This window comes from Atractosteus spatula, chromosome 11 (genome assembly GCF_055471065.1).
Source record: "Atractosteus spatula isolate fAtrSpa1 chromosome 11, fAtrSpa1.hap1, whole genome shotgun sequence".
Taxonomy (NCBI): domain Eukaryota; kingdom Metazoa; phylum Chordata; class Actinopteri; order Semionotiformes; family Lepisosteidae; genus Atractosteus; species Atractosteus spatula.
In genome coordinates, this window is record NC_142716.1 from 849,748 (window position 1) to 874,163 (window position 24,416).

A 24,416-nucleotide genomic window follows, 5' to 3' on the forward strand; every position below is an offset into this window, starting at 1 on the left:
TTCAAACAAAGGCCTGTTATACAGGCTGGCTCACAATAGCCCCCTCACTCAGCTCTGCAGTCAGAGCTGTCTTGTACAATGTTATTTATTACAATTGCCAGAAATTTGAGGACAGGCCTCAAACACACCCTACTTTTGAAGTAAAAAATGTAAAAGTTCTGCGTTGACATACAGTAATCCTTTAATTGAATACAGATATGCACCACCCCTCTGGGAAATATCACTGAATGGCCCTAGGAGTGAGAAATGATACAGAGCTGAAAAAGCTCTGCATTTAAGTAATGGAATCTTTTGTTATGAACTCGCTTCAGAGCTCTCGCTGTATTTACAATTTAGAATGTACATGTTCCACCCACAAGGCCTGAAGGTTTCATGCCCCAGGTTTACTAAGTTGGAAAAAATGCACAACAGAGCACTGACGTCTCACATCTGCTGCGTATTTAATTAGGAAAAATGATATTGGTATCTGTTGCTTTTCTATTTAATTACAAGAAAAGAGTTCCAGGTCTCCGCAGAGGTATGATGTGTTGAGAAGAGAAGCAAACAAGCAGACAGAGTGACAGAGTGGTTTGTCTGTGTCCACTTGATTTAAACAGCCGCTAACTTTAATCATACAGTGGCACATGCAGTAATAAAAGGTATAGCTAGCTGTTAATTTGCCCTGGCATCCTCAATAAGTGTTTACACATAAATTTGCTCACACTCACACTCAGTAATAATGATCTAGTGGAGAAATGACACATGGTAACAAGATTTGTTGACAAGGCATATGTCTTATTTTCTCAGATTTCCTTTAATTACCAGGCTGCCCTGTATATTAAAAAAAGAAAAATCTCCTTAACCTTCTTCTTCTTGTTATTAATGCTTCATAGAACAAATTAGAAGGAAAAACCACAGACAGCACGTTTCTTCCAGACACCAAGCAACCCCAAGTTACTGGGACAAACAATCTCACAGCTACAATCAGATACAAAACAACCACACTTGGATGTACCCATAACATGTTGAAAAACATCCCCTCTGCAAAGCTGGCTCCTAACCTGAAAGAGTGGACCCAGGTTCATGTGACACTGTTTACTAGGAGTCAAATGCTCTCTGCAAAGGTAATTTTAAGTGCATCATTTATGGAATAGGATTTGTGATGGCCGAAGTTGGATTATGAAAAATGTTGTCCCAGGAACTAGGCTCAATTGCAACATTCAAGTCCTTTTTTCCCACAGTAACTGCTGATGAAGGTTTGTATGAAGCCTGTAATAAAAACCTGAATAGAGGAAGTCAACCCCTATTTTTTTTTTACCCGAAGTAAAAGTTTTTGAGTATTTTTTTAACTTAAAAAAGAGTTCAAAAGTTAAACAATTTTAATTCTTAGTATTTTTTTTTAACCTGAGGTAAAGAAAATGCAAATTGTACACAGTTTTGTGTGTATAGACAACTCTCGTCCCCCCACGGGATGCCTTAGATGCTCATTACAGAGTGGAGACACAAGCACAGAAAGAGAGAGGAGCCAGGGAGGCAACTAGTGAAGCTGCAAGTCCTGGAACAAGTGAAAACCATATAAAAATACCTGATAAAATACGAATCACTTTGTAGCTTCAATGAGAAAAAGAGAAAGGAGAATTATTGGCAAGAAGTTTATCATTATAGAGCATAAGACAATAGGAATGCCATGTCTTCTGTGACTTTGTGAATCTTGTTGCTGAATGCCAAATCATAATTTACTGCATAATTATGGGGCCAAAGGAAACCCAGTATGAGTATCAGACCCTGAAGTCAGACTTTCTTCAACTCAACATCAATACACAGGAGTGTCAGAGCACCGCCACACAGACAATGGACGCCAAACAAAGAAGTTGAAATAAACCGAATAGCTGGCAAAGCCAAGCCTCCTGCAGACCTTTCGCACTGTAGAGAGGAAACTTTAATACGCGTCCATTTCCCTTTCCTTTTGAATTTCAAACCTCTACAATGTAATCTATCCGAATAGCCTCGGGGGAGAAAGAGAGAGGAATCGCATAACTGAAAAAGCCCAAGCAAGGAAGCACATTCATTTTTATTATGGGGATGCAAGCTTGAAGAAAATTGGGAAAATGAGTCCATCTGTTAAAGTCAGCATCTGCCTGTTTAAAACACGTTACTGGAGTTGTGTTCTGCTGCATGAGAATCAGAGTAAATCTCAATACCACGGTATCTCAAGAGATCGTCCAGTGGCTCAGTCAGAGGTAGGCCATTCCACTGTCCACTACAAAGTTTACAGACAGTAATGTAGACCAGGACCAATCCATTTCAATCCATTTCATACCCTGATAAACTAAGACCATCAAAAATAGCTAACAGATGCCAGGGGGCTTGGGAGGTATTGTCTGTACATAACAACAGTAACATCTGCATAGAGTCATAGGCAACATTGAGTATGAATGGAAATAATAATAGAAGTAGTTGACTGTTGAGCTTCAGGTCCCAAAGACAAGGCGAACACTGATGTGAAAGAAGGCATCTCTGACAGGCTTCCCTCTGGAAACAGTAAACTGGGAGGAAATACTTGTTGCTGAGGAGCTGGTGATCTTAACCACATTAATGAAACCAGACCTTAACTCCACATGATCTAGAACTGACCATAGATATTCCAGCCTAAGCTTATCAAAACCCTTCTTGGCACTGACAATCTGACATTCTCATTCTAAGTGAGAATCTGTTTCTAACTGAAATATCTGGTTAATAAAGGATTTTTATATTAGCAGCCGTTTAATAACAACCTACCAAAAAGTAGCTCCTTCAATAGCAATGTGTGTCATGCAACAGAGGTCCTCACTGAGGCCAACCCATCAGATAAAATTCAGCAGTGATGTCATTGATGCCAGATTATCTACTCTTTGTCCTGCCTTTCTGCAGTGCCTCTTAGAGAGAGCTGATCTCCTCCAGTACAGCTGACTCTCCTGGACTGCGATACACTTTAATTCCCTTTGCTGGAGCAAAATCAGACTCATATATACATACAGTTACAGTCCAGCATGACAAGAGAAATTAGAAACCACTCATGTTCTTGGTATAAGCTGGAGCTTTATTTTGACACATGTTGATCATGCTGCTACCAGATTGATCAGATTGCTTGAAACACTTTCAAGTTTCTTAGCAAAACAATTGCTGTTCAAGAGTAGCTTCTCAAATAGGATGATATACTATGGACAAGAGAATGAGATGCAGTTTGTCCACTCGTTAACTGTACCGTGACTAAAATGATACCAGTCGAGGTTGGAGTCAGTTGGCCAAACAGTCCTTTAACAGGAGCATTTTGCCCAAAAATTTGCCAAATGAAAATTGGCACAGCAACATGTGAGGTCACAATCAGAAGCAGCAGTAGTTGTTCATGAAATTTGCCAGGTTTCAATTCAATCGGTGCAGCAGATCCCAATGAGGAGCCAGCAGAAGCTGTGAGTACAAGATAGTGGCCATGCGGCCATCTTGGTTCACACAGGGATGACTGTGTTAGCTGATAACGGCCTGCTCTCTTGTATGACACACCATTTGGAGTTAATTAGCCGGCTCCCTTTAAAATAGGAGTGTGTGTAACAGGCCAAGTAAGAATGACAAAAAGAACAAACTGGCAGTCAGGAGGTCATGTTTTTTTGCAGGAACCCCATTGTACTGTTTTTATTTCTGCTTTACTAGAATTACACCTATTACATTTGGAGTTACTTGGTAAAGCAGTTTACATGATGATATGCTTTTCTGAAAACGGTTTATGTTTATGACCCCCTTCAGGTCTAAAATGATCAGGGCAACATTTTAGGGGTACATGCTTGAAAGAGCTTTAGTGTCTAATGACATCCACTAGATGTGCTTTCGGCTGGTGCAAAGTTTCATAAGAAGCTGATTTTGGAAGGATTTTGAAATCTGCAGGTCGGGTCACCATTTCGGTTGATGTGAGACCCCAGCTTTTACATCTGATTTAGTGGTTTCTCTGTCCCGGTGTATCAGCCTTGTACAGAGGTGCTGGTGCCGAGCTTCTGAATATGAGCAGTTTCAAAAGTGGAAAGAAGGAAAATCCTGATAGTGACTACAGGTTTCCACTCCTCCGAAGCCTAAAATGGTTTTTAAATTAATCCATAAAGACTGAAAATTGACTAAAGGTCCGTTTGCAGAGTACAAAAAAATTAAATCAGTAAATACCATTTAAAGTAAACTAAAATGCCAAAGCACACAAATTTACAGTATATTCTGCAGTGTATTAACATGCACTACAGCTGAGCCTCAATTAAAACTCTTTGAATACCATTTATAGAACTTTATGAGCACAGGGGACATTTAGGATTAGGAAGCTGTCAAGAAAAAGAATGATTAAAATAAAAATGGAGATAATTAAAAGAAATGAAAGCTGGAGAGAAAAAATTTAAAATTGCAAAGAAGCACGCCTTCAGTCTTATACATACATAAAAAGTACTGCACCTGGAGATTTGCATGTACTCAAGGCTCTACATCAGATATACAAAATCACTTCTTGGCATTTTATTAGGTTTTTTTTACATCCACATGTCAATGTTGGTGTCTTCTTTACAAGATGGGGATACCTCAGCCCAGGGAGAAGAGAAACCTGGGAGGTGTTAACCTTTAACTTAGATGTAAAGAACAGACCTCAATTAAAAGAATAAATAACACTTGTAATCATCCCTAGCCAGGCATTTATCTGGTGTAAAACCCCATTAAACGAGCCTACTTGATGTAAAATTATTTCTAATTGAAAAACTTTGGAGATGAGCTGAAGCCCCTCTCAGGAGTTCGCCCTCCTCTTCTCTCCTTTATGGTCCTGAGTGGGTAATATATAATCTGCAAATATTAGGTCTCCCCCATTGGAGAGGTGAGCTCCTGTAATAGATCATCACAGGCCAGTTTCCTCTTTCTCATCCAAGACTGCACATCTTCGCTTATAAGACAGGAGTATATTTGAATAAGCTTTTCCCCCACTCACACCAGGTGTAATAGCACTTCAGTCATAGAAGGAACTCACATACTGAGAAAGTGATTGTGCACATAGCTATACAAGCATATTAATAAGCTGCAAAGTTTTTTTTCCTTTTGCAGTAGATTGTATCACACTGATACAATAATTCTTAAAATATTCTAATTTAAATTTTCATTTCCTTATCCACCTTTTCTGCAGCTTTTCTGCTTGGCATTCATTCTCCTATTCATTCTGAAATTTCTAAAACTCAATTTGAAATGATAATAAAAAAAATAAAATCAGAAACCATAGCTGGAAACAAATATTTGCTGACCCCAGGAATGGCAGGAATGGTATTTGTGTTTATCTTGTTTAACAGGATCACCAAAAAGAAAGAGAAGTTGCACTAAACAGCCTTTTTTTTAATTTCCCTGACAGTTTTTTAAGTGACAGTCTATATAAACTACATACACCTCCCTAGACAATAGTATTAATTTTAACTGTCATATACTGTATATGTGTTTATATTCATATATGTGTACAGTATATACAACAAACAAATAAATATGCATATAAATTAAATCTGCTTCTTCCTAACCTCATAATAATAAACCATGCAAAACATTCAGATTTTCAAAATTAATTTCAAAATATTTTTCTGTGTATCTGTAGAAGCAAAAACAAAATATTCTGTGTTTTGCTTTTAGATTTTTTAGCCATTTATTTAGAATCGTGTATTTTTCTTTCCTCTGAAAATGCTATCAGGGATTTATTTCTGTTTTGTGTATCTGCTTCAGTGATGGGGAAGACTCAGATCTGTCTGCAAGAAGAAGAGAGGGAATTATGGGAATAGAGACGGACACAAAACGAGGAGCTTACACTTCCCTTTCTTCTCGGTTAAGAAACAAACGACAGCAGTTTTTGCAATAGTTTCAATGCCGTTCTTGTTTGCAGAATCTGACCTAAATAGAACAAATAAGAGATCCACCTTAATACAGGTCTCTGTTGCTCCAATGATAATTTGATGTGACAACATTGCAGAAATAGCCTGTAGGTCTTTTTATTTAAATAACATCCTCTAAAACAATGTCCCCTTGTCAGTCACCACTAATTTACCAGAAGCCATGTTATAAATCTGTCCATCGGCCAGCAAAGCACTTAACTCAGCACATCCCTAATAAAATTAGGAATGCAAGTTTATTACACGCACCTTAAGTAGTTTTTGTTGAGATATTAAGATTTTGCTTGTGGCAACCATGGCTAATGTGGATTGGTATTTTCATTATAATACGCCCCAGAGCAATCCTCAGCTGTATCTTTGGGTTCCAAATTAAGCTATAAATTCCGAAAACATCTGACACTCCACTCTGGGTTACATCAGAATACTAACTACTCAGCTACTCCCCTCAGAAAACTTTCAGGATTTACTCAGCTCACTAATGCAGAGGCCCCAATATATCAGGATGGGAACCTCACCTAGTAAAACTCACAGCATAAGACAACTCGCCATGTAGCACATTTTAAGCTTCTCTCCTTCTGCACAGCATAATGAATGAAGCCACTTAACTTGGATTTACTGCTGCTTTAAGGCCTGATTGCCAAGAATTTAAGAATTATTCATAAGACAAAACCATCATTCGTCATGAGAGCAGAGCTGTTTTGGTGTAAATAAATGGTTTCTTTGCAGTTTATCAAACATTAATTCCTTTTTATCTTCCAATAAAATATGTAACCTTTCGGCAGAGGTATGAATTCAGGGGTTTTAATTAAGGAGAACAGCACCAGCACTGCTGAACAACCTTGGTCTTCATCACAATAAAGTTTGGAAATCAAGCAGTTGTGGAGGATTGGGGGAAGAATATCTAATTATTTACTGATAATGTGTTATATGACAAACTATATTCAACAAGAGCAACAAGATATTTTATTTTAAATATGCATGCTTTTATTTTATGACTTACTCTGGAAAGCAAAATGGCATAAATTTAATCTTACTCCACCTGCAGTTATGTTGTACAACGGGACAGATTTACCTTGACTGGAGTCGAGAGAAAATGTGATAATGAAACAGAACTAAAAGGAAAAAGGCGTCATTATATTTCTTATTTTGTTGCTACTAATAATGAGAGAAAATGATGATGATAACTACAAAACTTCCTTCACATTGTTGTACATCTGATAGATTTGGTGATGGCATGGACACCCAGCCTTGGCAGTGCCCACAACTCAGTTTTAGGGTCAGGTGTGGGATTGGAATTGTCAATCGAGCCCTGTCCGGAATGACTCTGAGCTACAGAGTCTCTCTGCCTTTTCCTGCTCCTCGAAAGAGGGAAGAGCCATCACATTGAAAGATGGGAGCCTGTGCACATTCACAGAGCTGCACCCCACCAGGCTGCCAAACTCTCCTGTAGGTGCCTTGCCCCGCCATGTCCCTCTCCGTCCCGCTCCATCCCAGTGTCCTGCTCTGTCCTGCTCCAGGGCTGCCCGGGATCATGCAGTGGTTTCACAATGATCACAGGTCTCAAAACATCAAGCCCACTCCACCCAGCTTGTCTGCCTGACAGCAGTTTGATTAAAGGGTCACTGCAAGCTGCAGGCCAGAGGGGTTAGTGTACACTTACCCCTGGCTGAAGAAATGCCAGATTTTTAGGATGCTCTCCACCTCATCCAGCTCTATGCCAGTCCAGGAGGGCCAGAAGGTTTCTGACTTTCCATCCTCCTGAGCCCTTATTACCAAACTGAGCTCATAATTTACTTTACTGGACATGTTGTTCTTGAGAAGATGGAGATTTAAAGAGACCTATAAACACTGCTAGACCATGGCCCTCGAAGACCAGACACGGACTCCCCAGTTTGGGCACATTTTGCTTCATGGTCCAACCATTCATCTGCCCCCGGAAGAAAAAAATAGCTTCACTACTTTGTTGTTGATAAAAACTCATTCAGTTCAGGTGCAGAGACTTTGACAGTCACTGTGGATTTCCGAAGCACATCCGGATAGCCTGCAGACAGATCTGATTGAAGATGAAGCCAAGATAAAGATCTGCTGTACAGAAATAAAACTTTTTTCGTTGCCATTCCTATAATTACAGTTCCCACTGCACATTTAAACTGGCCTTTTTCACTCATCCAAGTATCTGAAAGACAACTAGGTGACAAATGTTGACCCAGGTAAGTGCAGACGGCACTAAAGGGACTTTTTTAAGACTCCACTTCACTGATGTAAAGTAAATCACCTTCTGAGGTGGGCTTCCCTCGTGTTTGACATCAGTGAAAATCTGTGGAATCTCAGGGACTACCGACCAAAAGCCACCTTCCCACCTGCATGATCTAATCTGCTCATTGCGCACATTGACTCAGAACCTACTGATTTAATTTACTTAGGCTTCCTATAAAAATATGAGAATGTTTCAGGGGGTGTTTAATATTATTTAATATAAAATCTAGCAAAGGTACATACAGTAGATGGAGAGAGCTTTCATAATCAATCTGATGTTTTAAGATTAGATGGTGTAATGTAATGGATATAAATATTGAATAGGATTTGTGATTTTTTTCATTTTTGTTAAAATGTGATCTGGAATGTGGAATTATTTTTTTTATAATATTTAAGTATGATATGATTGCATACCATAAGTGAAAATTTAAAATTACTTTAGAATATTCTAAAATTAATCCACAAATCCACAATATTTCCTTTTTTATTTAAATTTTCTCTAAAAGGACGAGACACTGAGTTTTCATTTAAACGATTAACACAAATTCTTTGTTAAAACCTCTGTTTGTTATACACATCTATTTAGATCACAAACAGTTAAAAATTACTAATGCATTCCCATTAGTCAAAGCTTTCAACACAGCATTAAAACTCTATCTAATAAGAAGCATTAATAATATGCTGTCAGAAATCACAAAAGGTGCCTACTCCACAGTTTACTCTACTCAGTACTTTGAATGAGCTTTTTACATCTATCTGTATTTATGGGAAATTACAAAGTGCATTAATTTTATCATGCGTTACAAAATTCCTGTTTAATTTCTTCCGGTAGCAGTAATAGCATCGAGAGTTTTTTTTAATTCATTTTTCTTTTTATTATGTAATTCAATTCACATACCCAATGAGGTATATGGGTCATTTTAACCTCCATAATGTAGGAGCCAGGAGTGACAAGGTATAAAAATGTTATTTATTATGGAGTCTAAGCTAATAGGGCTATCAAAGGGAGAAAGTCATTTGGAACGTCTGCATAACCCCAGTCTTGACATGACTTGCAAAAATCTGAAAATTGCACTTTGGAGTTGGAAATAAAAAGAAAGCAGTTAGCGCTACAGCTTTTGTTAATTCCCATCTGAAACACAACCCGGGGACTCACAAGAGACCGGAGCACAGTGTTGTGCTTGACATTTCGGGAAGCATTCAGGAGGAGCGGTCCTCTGCAGGCCTCTAAGTCAGCCTCGGGCTGAGCTCGGCCAGGTCTTAGCGAAGACGCCTCTCCCCAGCGGAGCGGTCTGGTCCGCACCAGCTCCGACTGATGGCTCCTCCACACAGGCTACACCCGCCCGCCAGTCGCCCATCAGCTGCTCTGACACTAAGCTTTCCACCCATTGGAAGCAAGACGTCTCTTGAAAAAACAGCCGGACTCCAGACACTTTGAGAGGAGGGTGAGGTTTTGATACAAGCCCGGCCATCAGCTGCAGTACACAAAACCGCCCGGTAGTTCTGTCATGCGTTGTAACAGAGTGAAATAAAGTGTGTGCATCTGTTGTTTTTGCATATCTGTGTATCTGTGTATCTGTGTATTTCAAATGTTATTTCTTCGGAATGGGGTGTTTCTGCAGGATTGAACGGTGCTTAATTTCACATAGAATTTCCTGCTACAGGAAAGTGAAGAGACGACTTGATAGCTCTTTATTAGAGCATGAATTAGCCCACAGTAGCAGGAGATGCTCTCCCTGGTTCAGTACGGTGAAGTGACTCTCTAAGGGGAGCCAGGCCTGGCCCTCAGGTTATTCCAGGCAAGCCCTTTGACTGAAAAGCCAGTTACCTTATCCTGCAAGTCGCTGTTCTGCAATTGGCTTATGTTTATTAATTATATTTATTTCATTTTATGTGAGAGATGTGGGAGTAAAACGCTTTTAGTAATCTGACATTTTCTTGATGTCTAAGATGATGTTCTGGAAAACCAGCAACAATAAAATCTTATTTTGTTATGCATTTGTAGCCGCAACGAAGAAAGGCATGCTTCTTAAATATTTGCCCTTAAATATTAAATATACTGTTTTCAGTGTAGATAGAAGCACAGATGTCAAATTATCTCTTACCACCAGTAGACAGTATATACACTCCTAGTTTTCAGGCTAATTCTTTTCCCAAGTGGATGAGTTTATAGAGATATTTAACTTCAAAAGCAGCCTACGCATAGGAATGTTTCATCCTCTTGTCTTTCTTGGGGGCCTTGCTTTCCAGTGTCTGGTATCAGCGATCCTCCCAGTTTCAAACCCGGAGTTCTGAAGGTGAGGCGAAGGTGGCGGTGAGATGTGGAGGCGGAGGGCCAGAGAACTTGAAATTCACTCCACAGGCCTGTCATCAAGCTGCTCTGACAGCGATACAATGCAAATGAGACGGCGCGAGTATTAAGCCCTTCAATATCCAGTTTGCAATTAAAAAAGTTGTAGGCCCGCGTGCTGCCCAGTATGGAGTTTGCGGGGTTTCCAAGGTTACACCACTATATGGCGGCCAATTGCAGCCGTTATTAATTCTCCATCGGTTTCAATTTGAATGCCTCAGAGCCAATTAAAAACCGGTTGATTGAATCAGCCCCGGGACCTTCCCAAGCAGGAACTCGACAAATGAATTCAGCCCGAGGGAAGCATTAGGGTTAAATAAAAAGATTGAAATTACCAGAGCTCAATTCTGTGCCAGGAATAATGGTTCAAGACTGGCCTGCTATTGATGTAAATTAAATCTCGTATCTGACCTTATCCAACTAGGCCGGCTGGCTGATTCGGTTGTTATTCCTTTCGTGACCTTGCGGCTTCTCTGCTAAACAAACTCTACCATACAAACGAGATGCAGGAACAGTTCAGTCATCCCTTTGACATCGAAACTTTCACATAAAACTGCAAGAGATGTACGCCATCACTTTGAGAAGTAACTCATTTTAAAGCTGTGCTACAAATGCCAGAGAAGCAGACTTTGACGTGCAGGCCTCAGTCTGCATCCCCTGAGACACACAGAGAAGTTCTCGCATTCATGCCCAGATAACTATTTCCTACACCAAAGCAGCAAAACTAAAATGTGATAATTGCCAGAGTGAAGGATTCAAAGAGAAGATATATTAATACCCTCTAAAGAAAAGGCAGTGTATAAGAATCATTCTGTCCAAAGTATTTGTGGTTAGAAACCACAAAGCAGGCTAATGTGAGAATCAACACTCTAGCATGTGGTTATAATACTTCCTGCTTTTGTGTTGAGCAGCTAAACGAGCAAAGAAATAGCTACAGTCAGATCACACATGGTCAAACGCACTTGATTTTGTTGTTTTTTTTTTTGTTCTGAGATCTAAAGAAATGGATTTTATTACCCCCACATATCTCCAAAAACACAAAGTTCATTGTGTAGCATTTCATACACATGCTACACAGAGCTTTCCACTAACAAATACCCCCAATTCCATTCAGGAAAAGAGGATCCTGTAAAAAATGGTAGAGTTTTTAAAAATTATGAAATAGCGGTAGTCTGTGATTCAGATGTTTTATAGAGCACAATCAGGGGATGAGAGCTTCACATCTAAAAAGGATGTCGCAAGACCCTCTTCAACTAATCTGGTGCACTTTTCATAGCTAAGTACCTCCTAAAGTGCAGGTTCATTCAGCTTTTACTCTGGCAAAAAAGCTCTCAGTGCATTTTATATCTGAAGTCGCCTACAAAGCTGCTAATGTTTCAGAAAGTGATGTAAACAAGACACATAATGCTAATGCCTCCAAATTCAAGAGAGATGTCTCTTGCTGTTTTTCAAACACTGGCTGTTTTTTACTCTGGGAAGATGACAAAATTCATGCAGAGCACTGAAGTCAGAGGCAAATTTGATCAAGAATGCAACAGCTCAAAAAGAATAGCTCTTGTTGTGTTCTATGTTTTAGTTTTTCCCCCAAAAAGCATCCCTGTGATTTACGGTCTCATTCTTCTTTACTACTGTAAGAGAGCTTATTTTAAACAAATGTATTTTATAAAAAAATATTTTATAAGCAAGAGATTGGAGAGACCAGATGAAAAAACATATTTCTGTGTGTTTAACATTTCTAACAATTTTGACAGTTGCTCTTCAGCCTAGATTAAAGATTTTCTAGATTCAGTCTAGAAGTCTAAAAACAGGTTCATTTAACAAAATTGAAGACTTCATTGCTTCTGGTATTTTTTTCTTTTTATATGCAAACTTTAATCTCATCTCAGACAGATGTGAGGAAGACAGAAATTAAAAGAAGAATGAGATCTGCATTAAAAACTGAAGGGTTTCATTCAAGAAGCGGGGTTTTGACAAACAAGGACAGTACATTGTCCTTGCAAAGAGGTTCTGAAAACTGTTCCCTTTCATGTGTCGTCTTCCCTCACAGACCTGTCAAGGCCAGGCTTAGCACACGGCAAGCACAGAGACAGAAGGTCCTGCTTTCAGTGAAATGATGAGGCTAATGGCAGCGGCCTTCATTAAAATCAAAGGATAAGGGGCTTTTCGTCTGAAATCAAGTCATGATTAACATTTCTTTAGCAGGGGGGAGAGAGAAAAGAAGGGCTGCACCTTTAAGGAGACACTTGAAAGACAAGGGAAGACAAGGGTTTAGGATTTTGTTGACGGATTAAAGTTCTGGGAATAACCCTAAACCCAGTGAAGGTGCTCGGTACTCAGACATTTTCATTTCCTTTGTGGTTTGGTCAATATCTTCGTCACCCTGAAGCATGTAAAACTAGCACCTCTGTGAACAATACACCCAGCCTCTCGATTGAGATGAACCCAGATTCTTGGCGGATTAACCTCGTATCTGCATAACCGTCACCAGACTCATGTTGTGCTAATGCTGAAAATGTGTGAACAGAATGCACACAATCTCCTTCACTTAGTCACCAGACTTCTCTTCTTTGTGACCACTATTGCCTTTTCACTTGATATTTCATCTGGAATTTGTAAATCAATTACAATTAACAATTAATTCATGTATTATATATTAAATAGTATTACTATCTATACTTAATTTAATTCAATTAATATTAGTAGGTGTTAAGAAAGATCAATAACTATGCCACTTAATTTAATTATTAGTTGCAACACAGAAAAAACCCTCCAATTCGGTCGTGTCCCTTTCAAATCATAACTGCGGCTGCCCAGTGAAGTGTAGAATAGTCCGATCCTGCTGGAGAGTAAAGGCAAACTACAATAACGACCTTGGGAAACCACGGGAATGGAAAATAGATGCATGGATGCCTGGTTTCAATACAGTAAAGTTGAAAGTTCATAATGCAAATGACCTTTGATCAGCTCTTCAAAGGTGATGACTGTTCAAAACCAGCTTTTTGCGACAGTCAAGTCCTTTTGTCAAAGTTTGCACCCTGAAAATTAAAAGCTCACCAATAGGTACAACTTGCCTATTAGCCTGACAAGAACAGACTTCCCCAACAGTGCTATTAACCTTTGCCCCCTTCTGAGTGATTACTACTAAAGGCCCCAGGTAGGCAGTAAGTCTCCCTGATGTCTGTTGACAGCCGGCACTGAACGCTCTGCCCTGACAGGAAGCCAAGTCTTTGTGTCAGGACAGAGCAAGCCAGCTGCTGCAGCCTTGTGCGTCAGGGTGCTGTTGTGCGCTGCACTGCGGTCGGCTGCGAGAGTGAAGGGGTTAACGATTCGGAGGGGCGGCAGTATCTCTGCTCCTGTCGGCTTGAGCCGGTCCAGAGCGGAAGGAGCCGCCGGTCCCCACTGATCTCCATTGTTGCTGAAAAGGCTGCCCCCCAGCCCACGCACCGGCAGGACCACCCTTTCCCCAGCTCACAGAACTCCAGACAGTACTGAAACAGCCCGTTTAAACTGTGCAGGCCCTCCTTCCTTCGTCATTCCACACTCCGGATGCGATGTGTGCTAGGCAGCTTAGTGCCGTTTACAGTAATGAGGTCGGAATGCGAGCTGTCAACATGTACAATCCGGGCCCCTCCTGAGCAAACAACGAGCACCTTGCTTTTATACTGTACGGAACCAGCTTGGTTTTCTTCAGTTCCTTTTTTTTTATCTTGGCTACTCTCATGTCAAATCTAGGTCCCTTGGAACAAAATCTTAATAATTAACTGGCAAATTTTAACATGATGGCTTGTGACACACCTACTCTGGTAATTACTGCTTTGAGGCCATTTGCTAATGAAATTAATGCATTCGTTGCCCTAACAAATTAGCATAACTCATACATAATGGCCCACATTTGAGAGCTTGATGCAGAAACAGCATCACCAAATACCACAAAATGAAATGGCAAGGGCACTGAATGGGAATGTGCATTAACTGAAGTGCTCTGAGTTTCAAGCCATAATGGCTGAAGGCTCTTAATTTTAACCACCGGTGAGCATAATCAAGTATTAAGAGTGATAGCAGCTTAACACCCGTGATCGTTATTATTATTATTATTATTATTATCATTATTAAAGTCCATGCTTATCTAGAAATGCATCTTTACAAAGCATTTTTTAAATGTGCCTACTATATAAAAATTAAAATGCCATTATATTGATGCATTCCCTATCAGGAGAATATTAAAGCACAAGTTACATCAAATCAGCTCAGGCAGATAATCATACTGCTATCCCCAAACTTTAGCCAGCAGCCAGGCTGCCTGCTATTGGGCTGCCTACAGACACAGCAGGACGTCTCCCAGAACAGAGGGCTGTCCATGCACACTGGATTGTGCTGGGCGGCGATCTGCACGGCACGCTTAAAAAAAGTAACGAAAACGCACGTTCCCGTAAAATTGGTTTCCCAGAGCTGCAGCTACTCTCCTCACACCCAAGGGCCACTGCTGTAACGACAGTACAAAATGACTCATATTTAAAAGGTCTAAGTTTACATTATTGTCGTCAGCGGCCAAATCTGGAAGCCATTAAGAAAGCTCTGAGGTCACGTGCTTACATGGGGCAAGAAAGGAGCACGCCGGCTTGGGTGCCCCAGAGGAGCCCAGCAAATAACATTTCTGGCAAAGGGGCCATAACACGGGCACATGCGAAAGGCAAACTGACAATAATGCACTGATTTAACCAGGCTCAGTTTCCAGGGCATGGGAGAATGTAGGCGATTTAGAGTTTGAAACCGCTGACAAACACCTGGCCAACAGAGGCAAAGTGAGAGGGAACACAGAAAAATCTAGGGATCAGGTGTCAGCTGAGGTTGTATGAGCCAGTTGCCATCTGACTACTCAACTCATACTTTTTTGCAGAGAGAAATTGCATTGATACAGAGTATTTGCTTCAGTCCAGAAACAGCTGAAACTTTTTACTGACTGTCTTTTTTTGGTATAACATTGCATGTTCCAATAAAGTTCATTGCTTTGGGTTGTAAAATTGCTCAATAGCATAAACATGTTACAGTTCTGTTTGTAGTTAACATGCAAATGACTATATCCACCCTACTATTACAAATATAACAAAATTATTTTTCACCATTGATTTTTGCTTAATTTTGTCACATTTTACATATTGTTGGGAAGACGATTTTCCTAGTTTTTGAATGTCTTCCTTGAGAGAAGCATAAAGATAAACCTGACGTCTGGGGCAAAACCACTTGTCTGCTTCATGTTATCGGAAACCACAAGTAAAACAGAAGGCTCATTCTCCCAGTGTATCATCTGATCTTTGCACTATACTGCACAGTTAAGTGAAGGCAGCAGCTGCTGATATGCGAGTTTAAAGCACTTACAACAGGAATTGTCATTTGCTCCTGCAAATTCAAGTTTTTTACTTCTCTGAGAGAGCTACAAATGTAAGTGTGGGGGGAGTGGGGGCAGCCTGGACTGCTCAGTTTCCAGAAATATAGGGGTTCAACAGCAAGGTGTGAGGACAATTACAGTATATTGTGTGATCCATGATTGTTTTAGTATAATTTCAAAATAAAGCAGACCCGAGCTAAGGTTAGTTCGGACTGCTTAATGGACAAATCTGACTTTTTGAAAGGACACAAGTGCTCTGAATAGGAATAAGTGTGATGAGGTCAGCTGGTCAGTTTTGGTCACCTCTATATGTATAATGCAATCAAACACAGAGAGGCATGCTATACAGCATTTCCTGAGCACACAGAATCAGCAATGGATTGTTCCTGCATTTCCACATGGGGCACCTGGCACACTCTCTCTGTGAGGTGAGCCTGTACTCTTTCCCTTTCACAGGGTAGCAGGGCCTGGCATTCAGCAACCAGATTATTATACAGTTGACCGTCCAGAACTAATCTGAAACAAAACAGTGTCAACCCCTAAAGATAAATCAAGTTGGCAGTGCTGTGCTGTGCTTTTCAAATTAAACCAACTTGAAACAGAGCTTCTTTCATTCCTGGTTAGAAGGATGGCTAATTGTACCTCCAGCAGTCTTGACTGATATGTAGGATTTTTTGTACATGGTAGACACGTTTGTGTTAGAGGCTACAAGGCGTGTGGAGGAAAGGGGAGGCAGAGGCTTACTTGGTCTGTATATGAAAAAACCTAGACCTTTGTGATGACCATGTTTATATGTTCTACTTCTCACAAATGAACCTGCACACAGAACTGGTGAAGCATCAGCTGAGAATTTGCATCTGCAATGCACTTCTAAACCCTGATAAATTTTGGTTCATGAAATGAATAAGGAATTGAACATTATGCAGGGAGCATGTGATGCTAAATATTCTGGTTTGTCAAAACCTTTCAATCAGCAGGGTGCTATGGTACATTAATAAGGTATAAAACCAGCTTAAATCATATTACCAACACGGTTACTTGAAAATCTGCAGAAGTAAATGAAAAACAAACCACTAATTGCTCATTAGAGAAACGGGCCCTCTGTAGTTTGGTATGTTTCATGAGTTTATGTTTCTTTTTAATGAGGTAAAGGGTCTCTACTGTAGGAGCAGCCAAACTCAGTTAGGGAAGCAAAAAGAACACTTTGCAGTGACGTGTTTTAGTTAGAGCTGCCTAAGCAATCAAACATCAGTGCTCAGCTCAAAGTACTGACTCAAAAAAATGCATTCCATTAGCTATAGCTCTTCTTTGTGGTGATTCTACGGGTTTGTGACTTGCGAGACTGAAACTGACGGCCACATGCTTTCAGACAGAAGTCCCACAGTTTCTCCGGCGGCCCCTGTTTCCCACCCTTGTGATCTCCAGAAACAGTCAGGGGCTGTGATCCTCAACATTACAAAAGATGCTCAGGGAACACGTGCTCTTGCTTTACCACACCTCTCTGAATTATTGTTTCTAACCTCCGTGTAAAAGCATGTACAACAACTGCTAACAACAATTCTAAACTAGCAGTGCTACCACATGGCTAGAAGGGTCAGCCTTTGCACATGGAACTAGAGCAGAAGACAAACTTTGAAACTGCCAGATAAGTGCTGAGAGTGAGATTAAAGAAAAATACTATAAACAGAATATCAGCCATTTTGCACAACAGTCCATTTTGTTTCTTTCTTGTGCCACTAATGGGTTTAAAAGAAACACTACATCCTTCAAATAATAATAATATTAACATTCACAGCACACAGTTTTCTTTGGCTTAAGGAAATGAACAGGAAGAGAAACGGAGGCCTAGATTAGATGTGTATGTCAGAGTGCCTCTCGGACAGAGGCAGCTCCCTTCTGAAACGCCAGCCAACACCACAGGAAGAACCGAGGGCAGCTGGCCCAGGGACGCGAGACGCCAGGAGGGCTGAGAGGCTGATATACCTCCTCACCCCAGCAGAGGGTGGGCCCTGGCCTCTAGCAAGAGCACAGCACTCCACCAGCCAGCCTCTCTCTTCCGCTGGCAGCAGCACAGCCAGGAAGGACAAGCAGGAGCTGTGGCATCTCTGTGTGAAGGCTCTTACCTCAGCTTTGCAGACAGTGCATCTAGGACAGCTTTCAGGTCCAGGGCCCTGGGGAAATAACAGCACGGCAACACGTTCAGGAGGAACTCATACGTAAAGGCTCAACAACATGCGAACATCATGTGCAGAGAAAATATTCTGTTGCTGTGGCAGATAAGATGCCTCCTATAGCAAGTTGGCACAGGATTATACTGGAGTTTGTCCCTTTAGATCACTTCCCTTGTCTTTGACACTCAAGACTTGTTGTAATAAGCTCGCCTGTAAAATACAATATGATGTGTGTCTTTCTCCTGATGCCAGGTATTCTGTAACTGTAAAGGAATCTCTACTTGAAAGAAGAAAAGTTAATAAAGGCAGTTTAAAAAACTAAATAACTCATCATTGGCAGTGTCTCTCATTTTGTTACATGATGTGGAGGAAGTTTAGCAATGTGACCAAAATTATGTCTCATTTTGAACAGCTAAACAATCTCCAATAATGCAAAAGTTAAAATATTACCAACAACCAGCTGTCAGGAAAATAGAAGCAAACACATTAAGTCATAAAAGACAATCACAGAGAGGAGCTACACATTAACATGCAAGGTATGGTATATTTGTACAAGTCTTTGTACTTTGCTAATCAACAATGTAGTTTATAGCTTGAGTGTTTCCCCTAAGCATAATGTCTCTAACACCCTCTGAGTGCTGTGTATATAATGTGCCTGTAAAGTTGGTGTATATTCATCTGTAGAAGAAGGCTACCAACAGCCCAAGAGAGGTGGATGTTGCGCCTAAATTTATTATTCTGACAACTTGCAATTAAAAAAAGACACACATACACACACACAAAGGAAAATGTAGACTGAAGTAATTAAGGACCTTAATTAATAAAATCACCTGATGTCTATGTGTGGGTGTTGAGCACATTGTGGAAATGTGCTTCAGAAATCTGTTCGAGCCTCAGTGTTCTGACATTCTGACACCCAAATTACCTAGTGGCCTGCAAAATGACAACATTTGTTCGTGTCCCTATTTTAAAATAAATCTAATTTAGTTAGTGTTAGCGTTTTAAGGATTTTTTTTTCCTTCAGGCAAGCCACATTTTTTCCTATAACTCTGCGGCTTATTTCACAGGGATAGGATTACTTTTGTTTTTGGAAAGTGTATTATTTTGTTCAGAAGATAATTTCCATTAACTGCAAAAGACTAAACCATATGGCACTCTTTACTAACAAATGAAGTACATATTTGGATTTTGGTTTATCAAAGAATTGACTGTAGTGGTTTGACAAAGTAAGAAGGAGATGGACTTTCAAAGCTGTTATACATGAGTTATCCAATTTCTGTGTACTTTAAATATCCTGCTCTGTGTCTCCTTAGAAGAAATGTTGGATGTCTTGGATATAAATAGGGATGCAGGCAGTATCTTCACCACAACAAAACTTTTGAAATGTTGAAAAAGATTTTTCTGTTTTCACAAAAGTAAATCTTCTAGTTGTTAGAATATTTTTAGAGCTTTTTTACCAACTTTTAGCATTAAGCAATATAATCCTGTACCTCACTGTATTGTTCTGCATTGTACTGGATTAATTTGCAATGGACACAGTTAGATGCTATAAATGGCCTGGCATATGGGCACCTGGGCACCACCCTTGGGCTGCTGGCCGTAAGAAAGGTCAAAGGGCATGTGGCTCTGGTGCCTCTGGAAGTCCCTGATGGATTCTCCAGCTGCTTATTGTATAATAATGTATTAATATAATAAATTATAATAATGTAACATTTATCCTGGAGGCACGTGCTTTTCAAAGGGCCTTTTTTTTAAACGAGATCTTGATTGCTAATTAGTTATGTGCTGTACTCCCAGGCCTTCCAAGCTCTTGATTTTTCACACGACTACGCTATCACCTATATGGTATATTTTTTATCAAACTTAAAAAAAGGAGTTTATAGAGGTGAAAAAATCCTAACAGCTTTCGATTTCAAGAAAGAAGGACCAATAAAAAAAGAATGTTTTGCCTGAAGTACAGTTAGGAGAGCTGGAACTACAAGGGTAACAAAAAGAGATGGAAAGCAAGCTATCTCAAAATGATGCTGATGTATCAAAACAGCAGCAGCAATGTAATTTACTTTAAACATTATTTCCTAAGTTTATTTCCAGCAAAATTAGATAAGAAAATGGAATTTATGTCTTTTTTGTTTAAACTGCTTTTAAGAGTAGTACAACACTTGAAATTGCTCCCTGGTGGCTAGCGAGAAGCACTTACAAGTAACAGTGTTATTGGATTACATTTCTGGCTTCATAAAATGTGGTTAAGAAGCACTTTAGATGTACATGCATGACCTGCTCTGGAGATGGGTATCAGGCACAAGTGACAGGTCGGTTGCTGATTACTTTTCAACAGGGCGGGGGGAATGGGTTCCATAGCACTTAGAGAAATCACTCGACTGCAAAAAAAATCTGTTCTTCAGCGATCCAGCAGCTAAATGTATACTTTCAGATGCATTTGGAGAGGTACGATCGGTACACATAATTGTATATGTAGATGGAAATGCACTCAAGTAAAGAGCCTGCACGTCTGAGGAACGTCGGGATGAGTCCTCTGTCACTGGGTCTCCCTGCTCCCCTGCAGGGTATCACAGATGAAAGAACTCCTATAGCTGTTATCTGCCACCGGTGTCTTACGGAGACTGCTGGTGACCACGCAAGCACAGAGCTGTCAGACTGCAGGCAGGCCAAGCCTGCTGAAACAGTCCTGCCCATCCTGGCAAAGCAGAGCACAGGAAACGGTCAGCCCCTGGCCTCCAACACGGAGCCTGGAGGGTTCTCGTCTTTCTGGTTATTGCTTTCTCAATAATAAAGAAATAATACTGGTGGTAAATTGCATTTGTATTAATATATAACAACTAATGATAGCTTTTAAAATGAGTGGCTTGACTCCCAGCTTGGCTGGGAGTGCTGAGCAAGATTAAACACTCTTGTGTTATTACAAAAATCCAATAAGCCGAAACACCAATAAAACTCGTGCAAATTTTAATAAGAAGAAAAGCAACAAAATGGAAAAGAAAATGAACAGAATGTGAAAAGTGAGTATGAAAATAACCCAGATATAGGACTGATTCACCTGGTTTTAATCATATTCAGAAAAATAAAGCAAAACCAAAAAAGCAGAGCTGGTTGAGGCTTTATTAGATCTTGTCTGTTAGATTTTATTTTTTTGAAACAAAAAACAATAGCTGTGGCTTAGACTACTGTGCCAGTTTGTATGAGAAGGGCTCAGAGGGTTTGTGATTCCCAATCAGTACGACATCAGAAGAATAACTAACAGAAAACCCATGCAAGGGATCATATTCAGCAGTCAAAACAATTAATCTCAGCACACGATTACAGTAAAAACAAATTAGTCCAAATATGGATCAGTTACCAGCTGGAGACGGGAGCAATCAAAAAGTAACACAAAAATGCTGGCATGTTAAAGTTTCTCTCTTTTTTTGTCTTGGGCAATTGGCTTGATGAAATTCAAATCCAATCTCTAAAGTCTATGCAGAAATAAACCAAAAAATAGAAAATTTTGACAAGAGATTTCTGCTGGAGACATGAATGACTGACTTTGTGACTGTTTCTCACCAGTAAATCCCTGCCTTTACTGAGGAGAGTGTATGTGCTTCACAGAAACACACAATGGGTGGCACACATGACCATGGAGAAGTGCAGACATAGCAGATGCTGTATCCTCACATTCCCACTTCCTGTGTCACTGCAACTTGAAATGTGGTTATAAGGAGCAACAAGTCGACAGTAATCTAGCTGACAGCACATGTTTCGACTTCTTATTCTGAAGTTGTACCAGTCACTGTTTTATGTTTGCTGATTAAAAGCACTTGAACCTGTTTGAAATTAAAAACCCCTGCCAAGGGGAAATCACGTACTGTTCATAAGATCTTCACAACAGACTCTGACATTATTAATGATGTGTGACACTGCGCACAGCCATCTCAGAGCTCCGCTGGCAGTGACAGCATGCAGAAGCTCGTACCTTTGAGATCCAAGTGAGCAGGCACCTGTGATGGGCCACCAGGCTCTTACAGTCACAGAAGTTTCTCAGCTCATCCTGGTCAGACACCTCCCCTTCTCTGCAGATGAAGCATTCCAAGGAATCTGATTAGTAGGAAGAAAACAACAGGAAGGTCACACAACCAGACACCTTGCAGTTTCTTCATGAATGTTTTAAAGACACATCTTAACCTAATATCTCCTCTTTGCAGCATCATCACTACAAGACTGCACAGTTTCTGTGAATTGCGCAGGAATCGTGGGGCGAATGGCAGACATTCACCTGCTTTACCATTTAAAAAAAACTCCTCTTCTGTGATATCATCATCATCATCATCTTCTTCTGACTTTCCCGTTTGGGAATCCAGGTGCATCGTACCTAGAGCCAGAGCTCACAGATGGGAGCTAGTTTGCCAGCAGGACAGGGAGAGACAAGGGCTACACTCAGGTTATTGACAGGCCTGTGTGCCCTTTCGCTCACAGGAAACAGGAAAAGTTCAGTACAGGGAAATTTCACAAGGACAGCACTGATCCACATACAGTACAGTACAAGAGGAAAACACAAATACCTCTCCACCCTTCCCAGTCGTACCATAACATGTCTCCAAACCTTTTAATCCCCACATGAGACAGCTGGCGCCAGTGACCCAGGACAGACTCACTGTGAAATACACTATAAGCAAACATACATATGTACAGTTTATCATAGCTGCCAACCAGCACCACAGTCTTTCCAAACTGAACCCATAACTCTTCAAACAACCTCTGTGTTTGCTCAGCTGACAGTTTTTAACATTTGTGCTCATTGGGGGTGAAAAAGTAACAGCACTGTACCCTGTTTCCTGATCGGCAACAAGGAAGGAGTGGCTCTGACTGGCTCAGCTATTGCTTGAGGAGTGACGGAGGTAATCGGAAGAATATCATCAAGCAGGTGGTAACTCGAGCATGATCTCTGGCCCCGGCAGCCACTGTTTCTAACGGGCAAACCTATGTACACAGCACACCCTCCTCTCCAGAGATCTCCTCCACAGAAGAGGAGGATTGATAACCAGCAGGTCAAGTCCATCCATGATATGCACCCAGTTTCACTCACTGCTTTCTTAAACTACAAGGGGATCTTCCGTCCAGCCTCATGCAGAAGAGATGCATATGATAGTAAGCACACGTCACTAAGAGACAATGCCTTAGGGGAGAAGAAAAAGCAGACAGGTGATTAAGGCTTTCATCTCCGACATCTAATTATTAGTCCTCGTCAGTGAGAAAGTGCTGTTGGCATGAAGGTCAGTCTCAGAAGGTCTGAGAACTGGAGTTATGGATCAGGATGTTTCCCTTTCCGTCTGGCACACACCTCCTCCCTGCAGAATTGGCACAGTGAAGCTGGCTAACTGGTCCCCCTGCCAGGGGCCGAGCCTTTAATCGGATCTGGCACCTCTCAAACCCATCAATCCCCTGCTGTGATGTCCTGGGAAATCACTGCCCTCTGCCACACACCGACAGATCACCCTAGTCACTCAGGTCACATGTCCTGAATCTTAAAACTGAACCAAGACCATTCTACAGAAGTACACCATAATTTACAGTAAAATATGCAGATATACTGTACAATGAATGAACGTGACATACAGATAAATATGCATATATAATTGCAAGTTTTTACACTTGTTTTAACAATTGAGAGACTTTCTGTAAGTAAGAATTCCATTGTACCAGTACATGTACCAGTTACATATGGCAATAAAGTTCAAGTTCAATAATTAAAACACAAGGTATGCCACTGCAGGGAACCAACCATCATTGTCAACTATATTTCTGCTAACAGAAACATGTATATTGTCAGACAGAAAGTGCAGATACAATTTTTACTTCATACACAGTGGTTTTTAGCAGACCTATTCTACTAAACTGGAAGCCAGACTAGACCACAGCCTGGATTACATCTGACCTGTATTTGCTAACAAAGCTCATAAAAGTGCCTGTGATTGTTTTTTCAAAATGCTGTCAGTTCTGCCGCGTACAGGCTGACCCTCGACTATCATGGAGCACAAGTCAGCTCACCCGGGCTGTGATCTCCCGCAGAGAGACAGGGTCACGGTCTGAGCAGCAGCACACACACGCACACGCCTTGACTGCGAGATGACCCCTTCCTTGTGTGGATTTGAATTCATCACAGCCAAGTTTGTTTCACAAGGTGTTTATTTAATGCAACCGTGACTGAAGCTTTTCTTAATTATGTTAAAAACTGTCAGATCGTATCAGCGGCAGTGCTGTCCAGTCGCAGGTCTGCAGTACAAGTTCATCCCCACCCACACAGTGACTGAGGACTCCTGCTGAGCTGTTCCTGTGGCTCCTGACTGTGGGTGGTAGAAACATGC

At 40.7% G+C, this 24,416-nt stretch overlaps 1 protein-coding gene across 1 annotated transcript in view; it reads right to left on the reverse strand.

Annotated features, from left to right (window-relative positions):
- Positions 1-24,416, reverse strand: part of LOC148823263 (uncharacterized) — a 101,686-nt gene that overhangs the window by 67,731 nt on the left and 9,539 nt on the right. Inside the window, exons 2-3 of the mRNA XM_088927396.1 lie at positions 22,028-22,149; positions 18,013-18,060 (exon numbers count right to left, since the gene is read on the reverse strand). Coding sequence (XP_088783522.1) covers positions 18,013-18,060; positions 22,028-22,149 — 170 coding nt within the window. The remainder of the gene's footprint in view (positions 1-18,012; positions 18,061-22,027; positions 22,150-24,416) is intronic.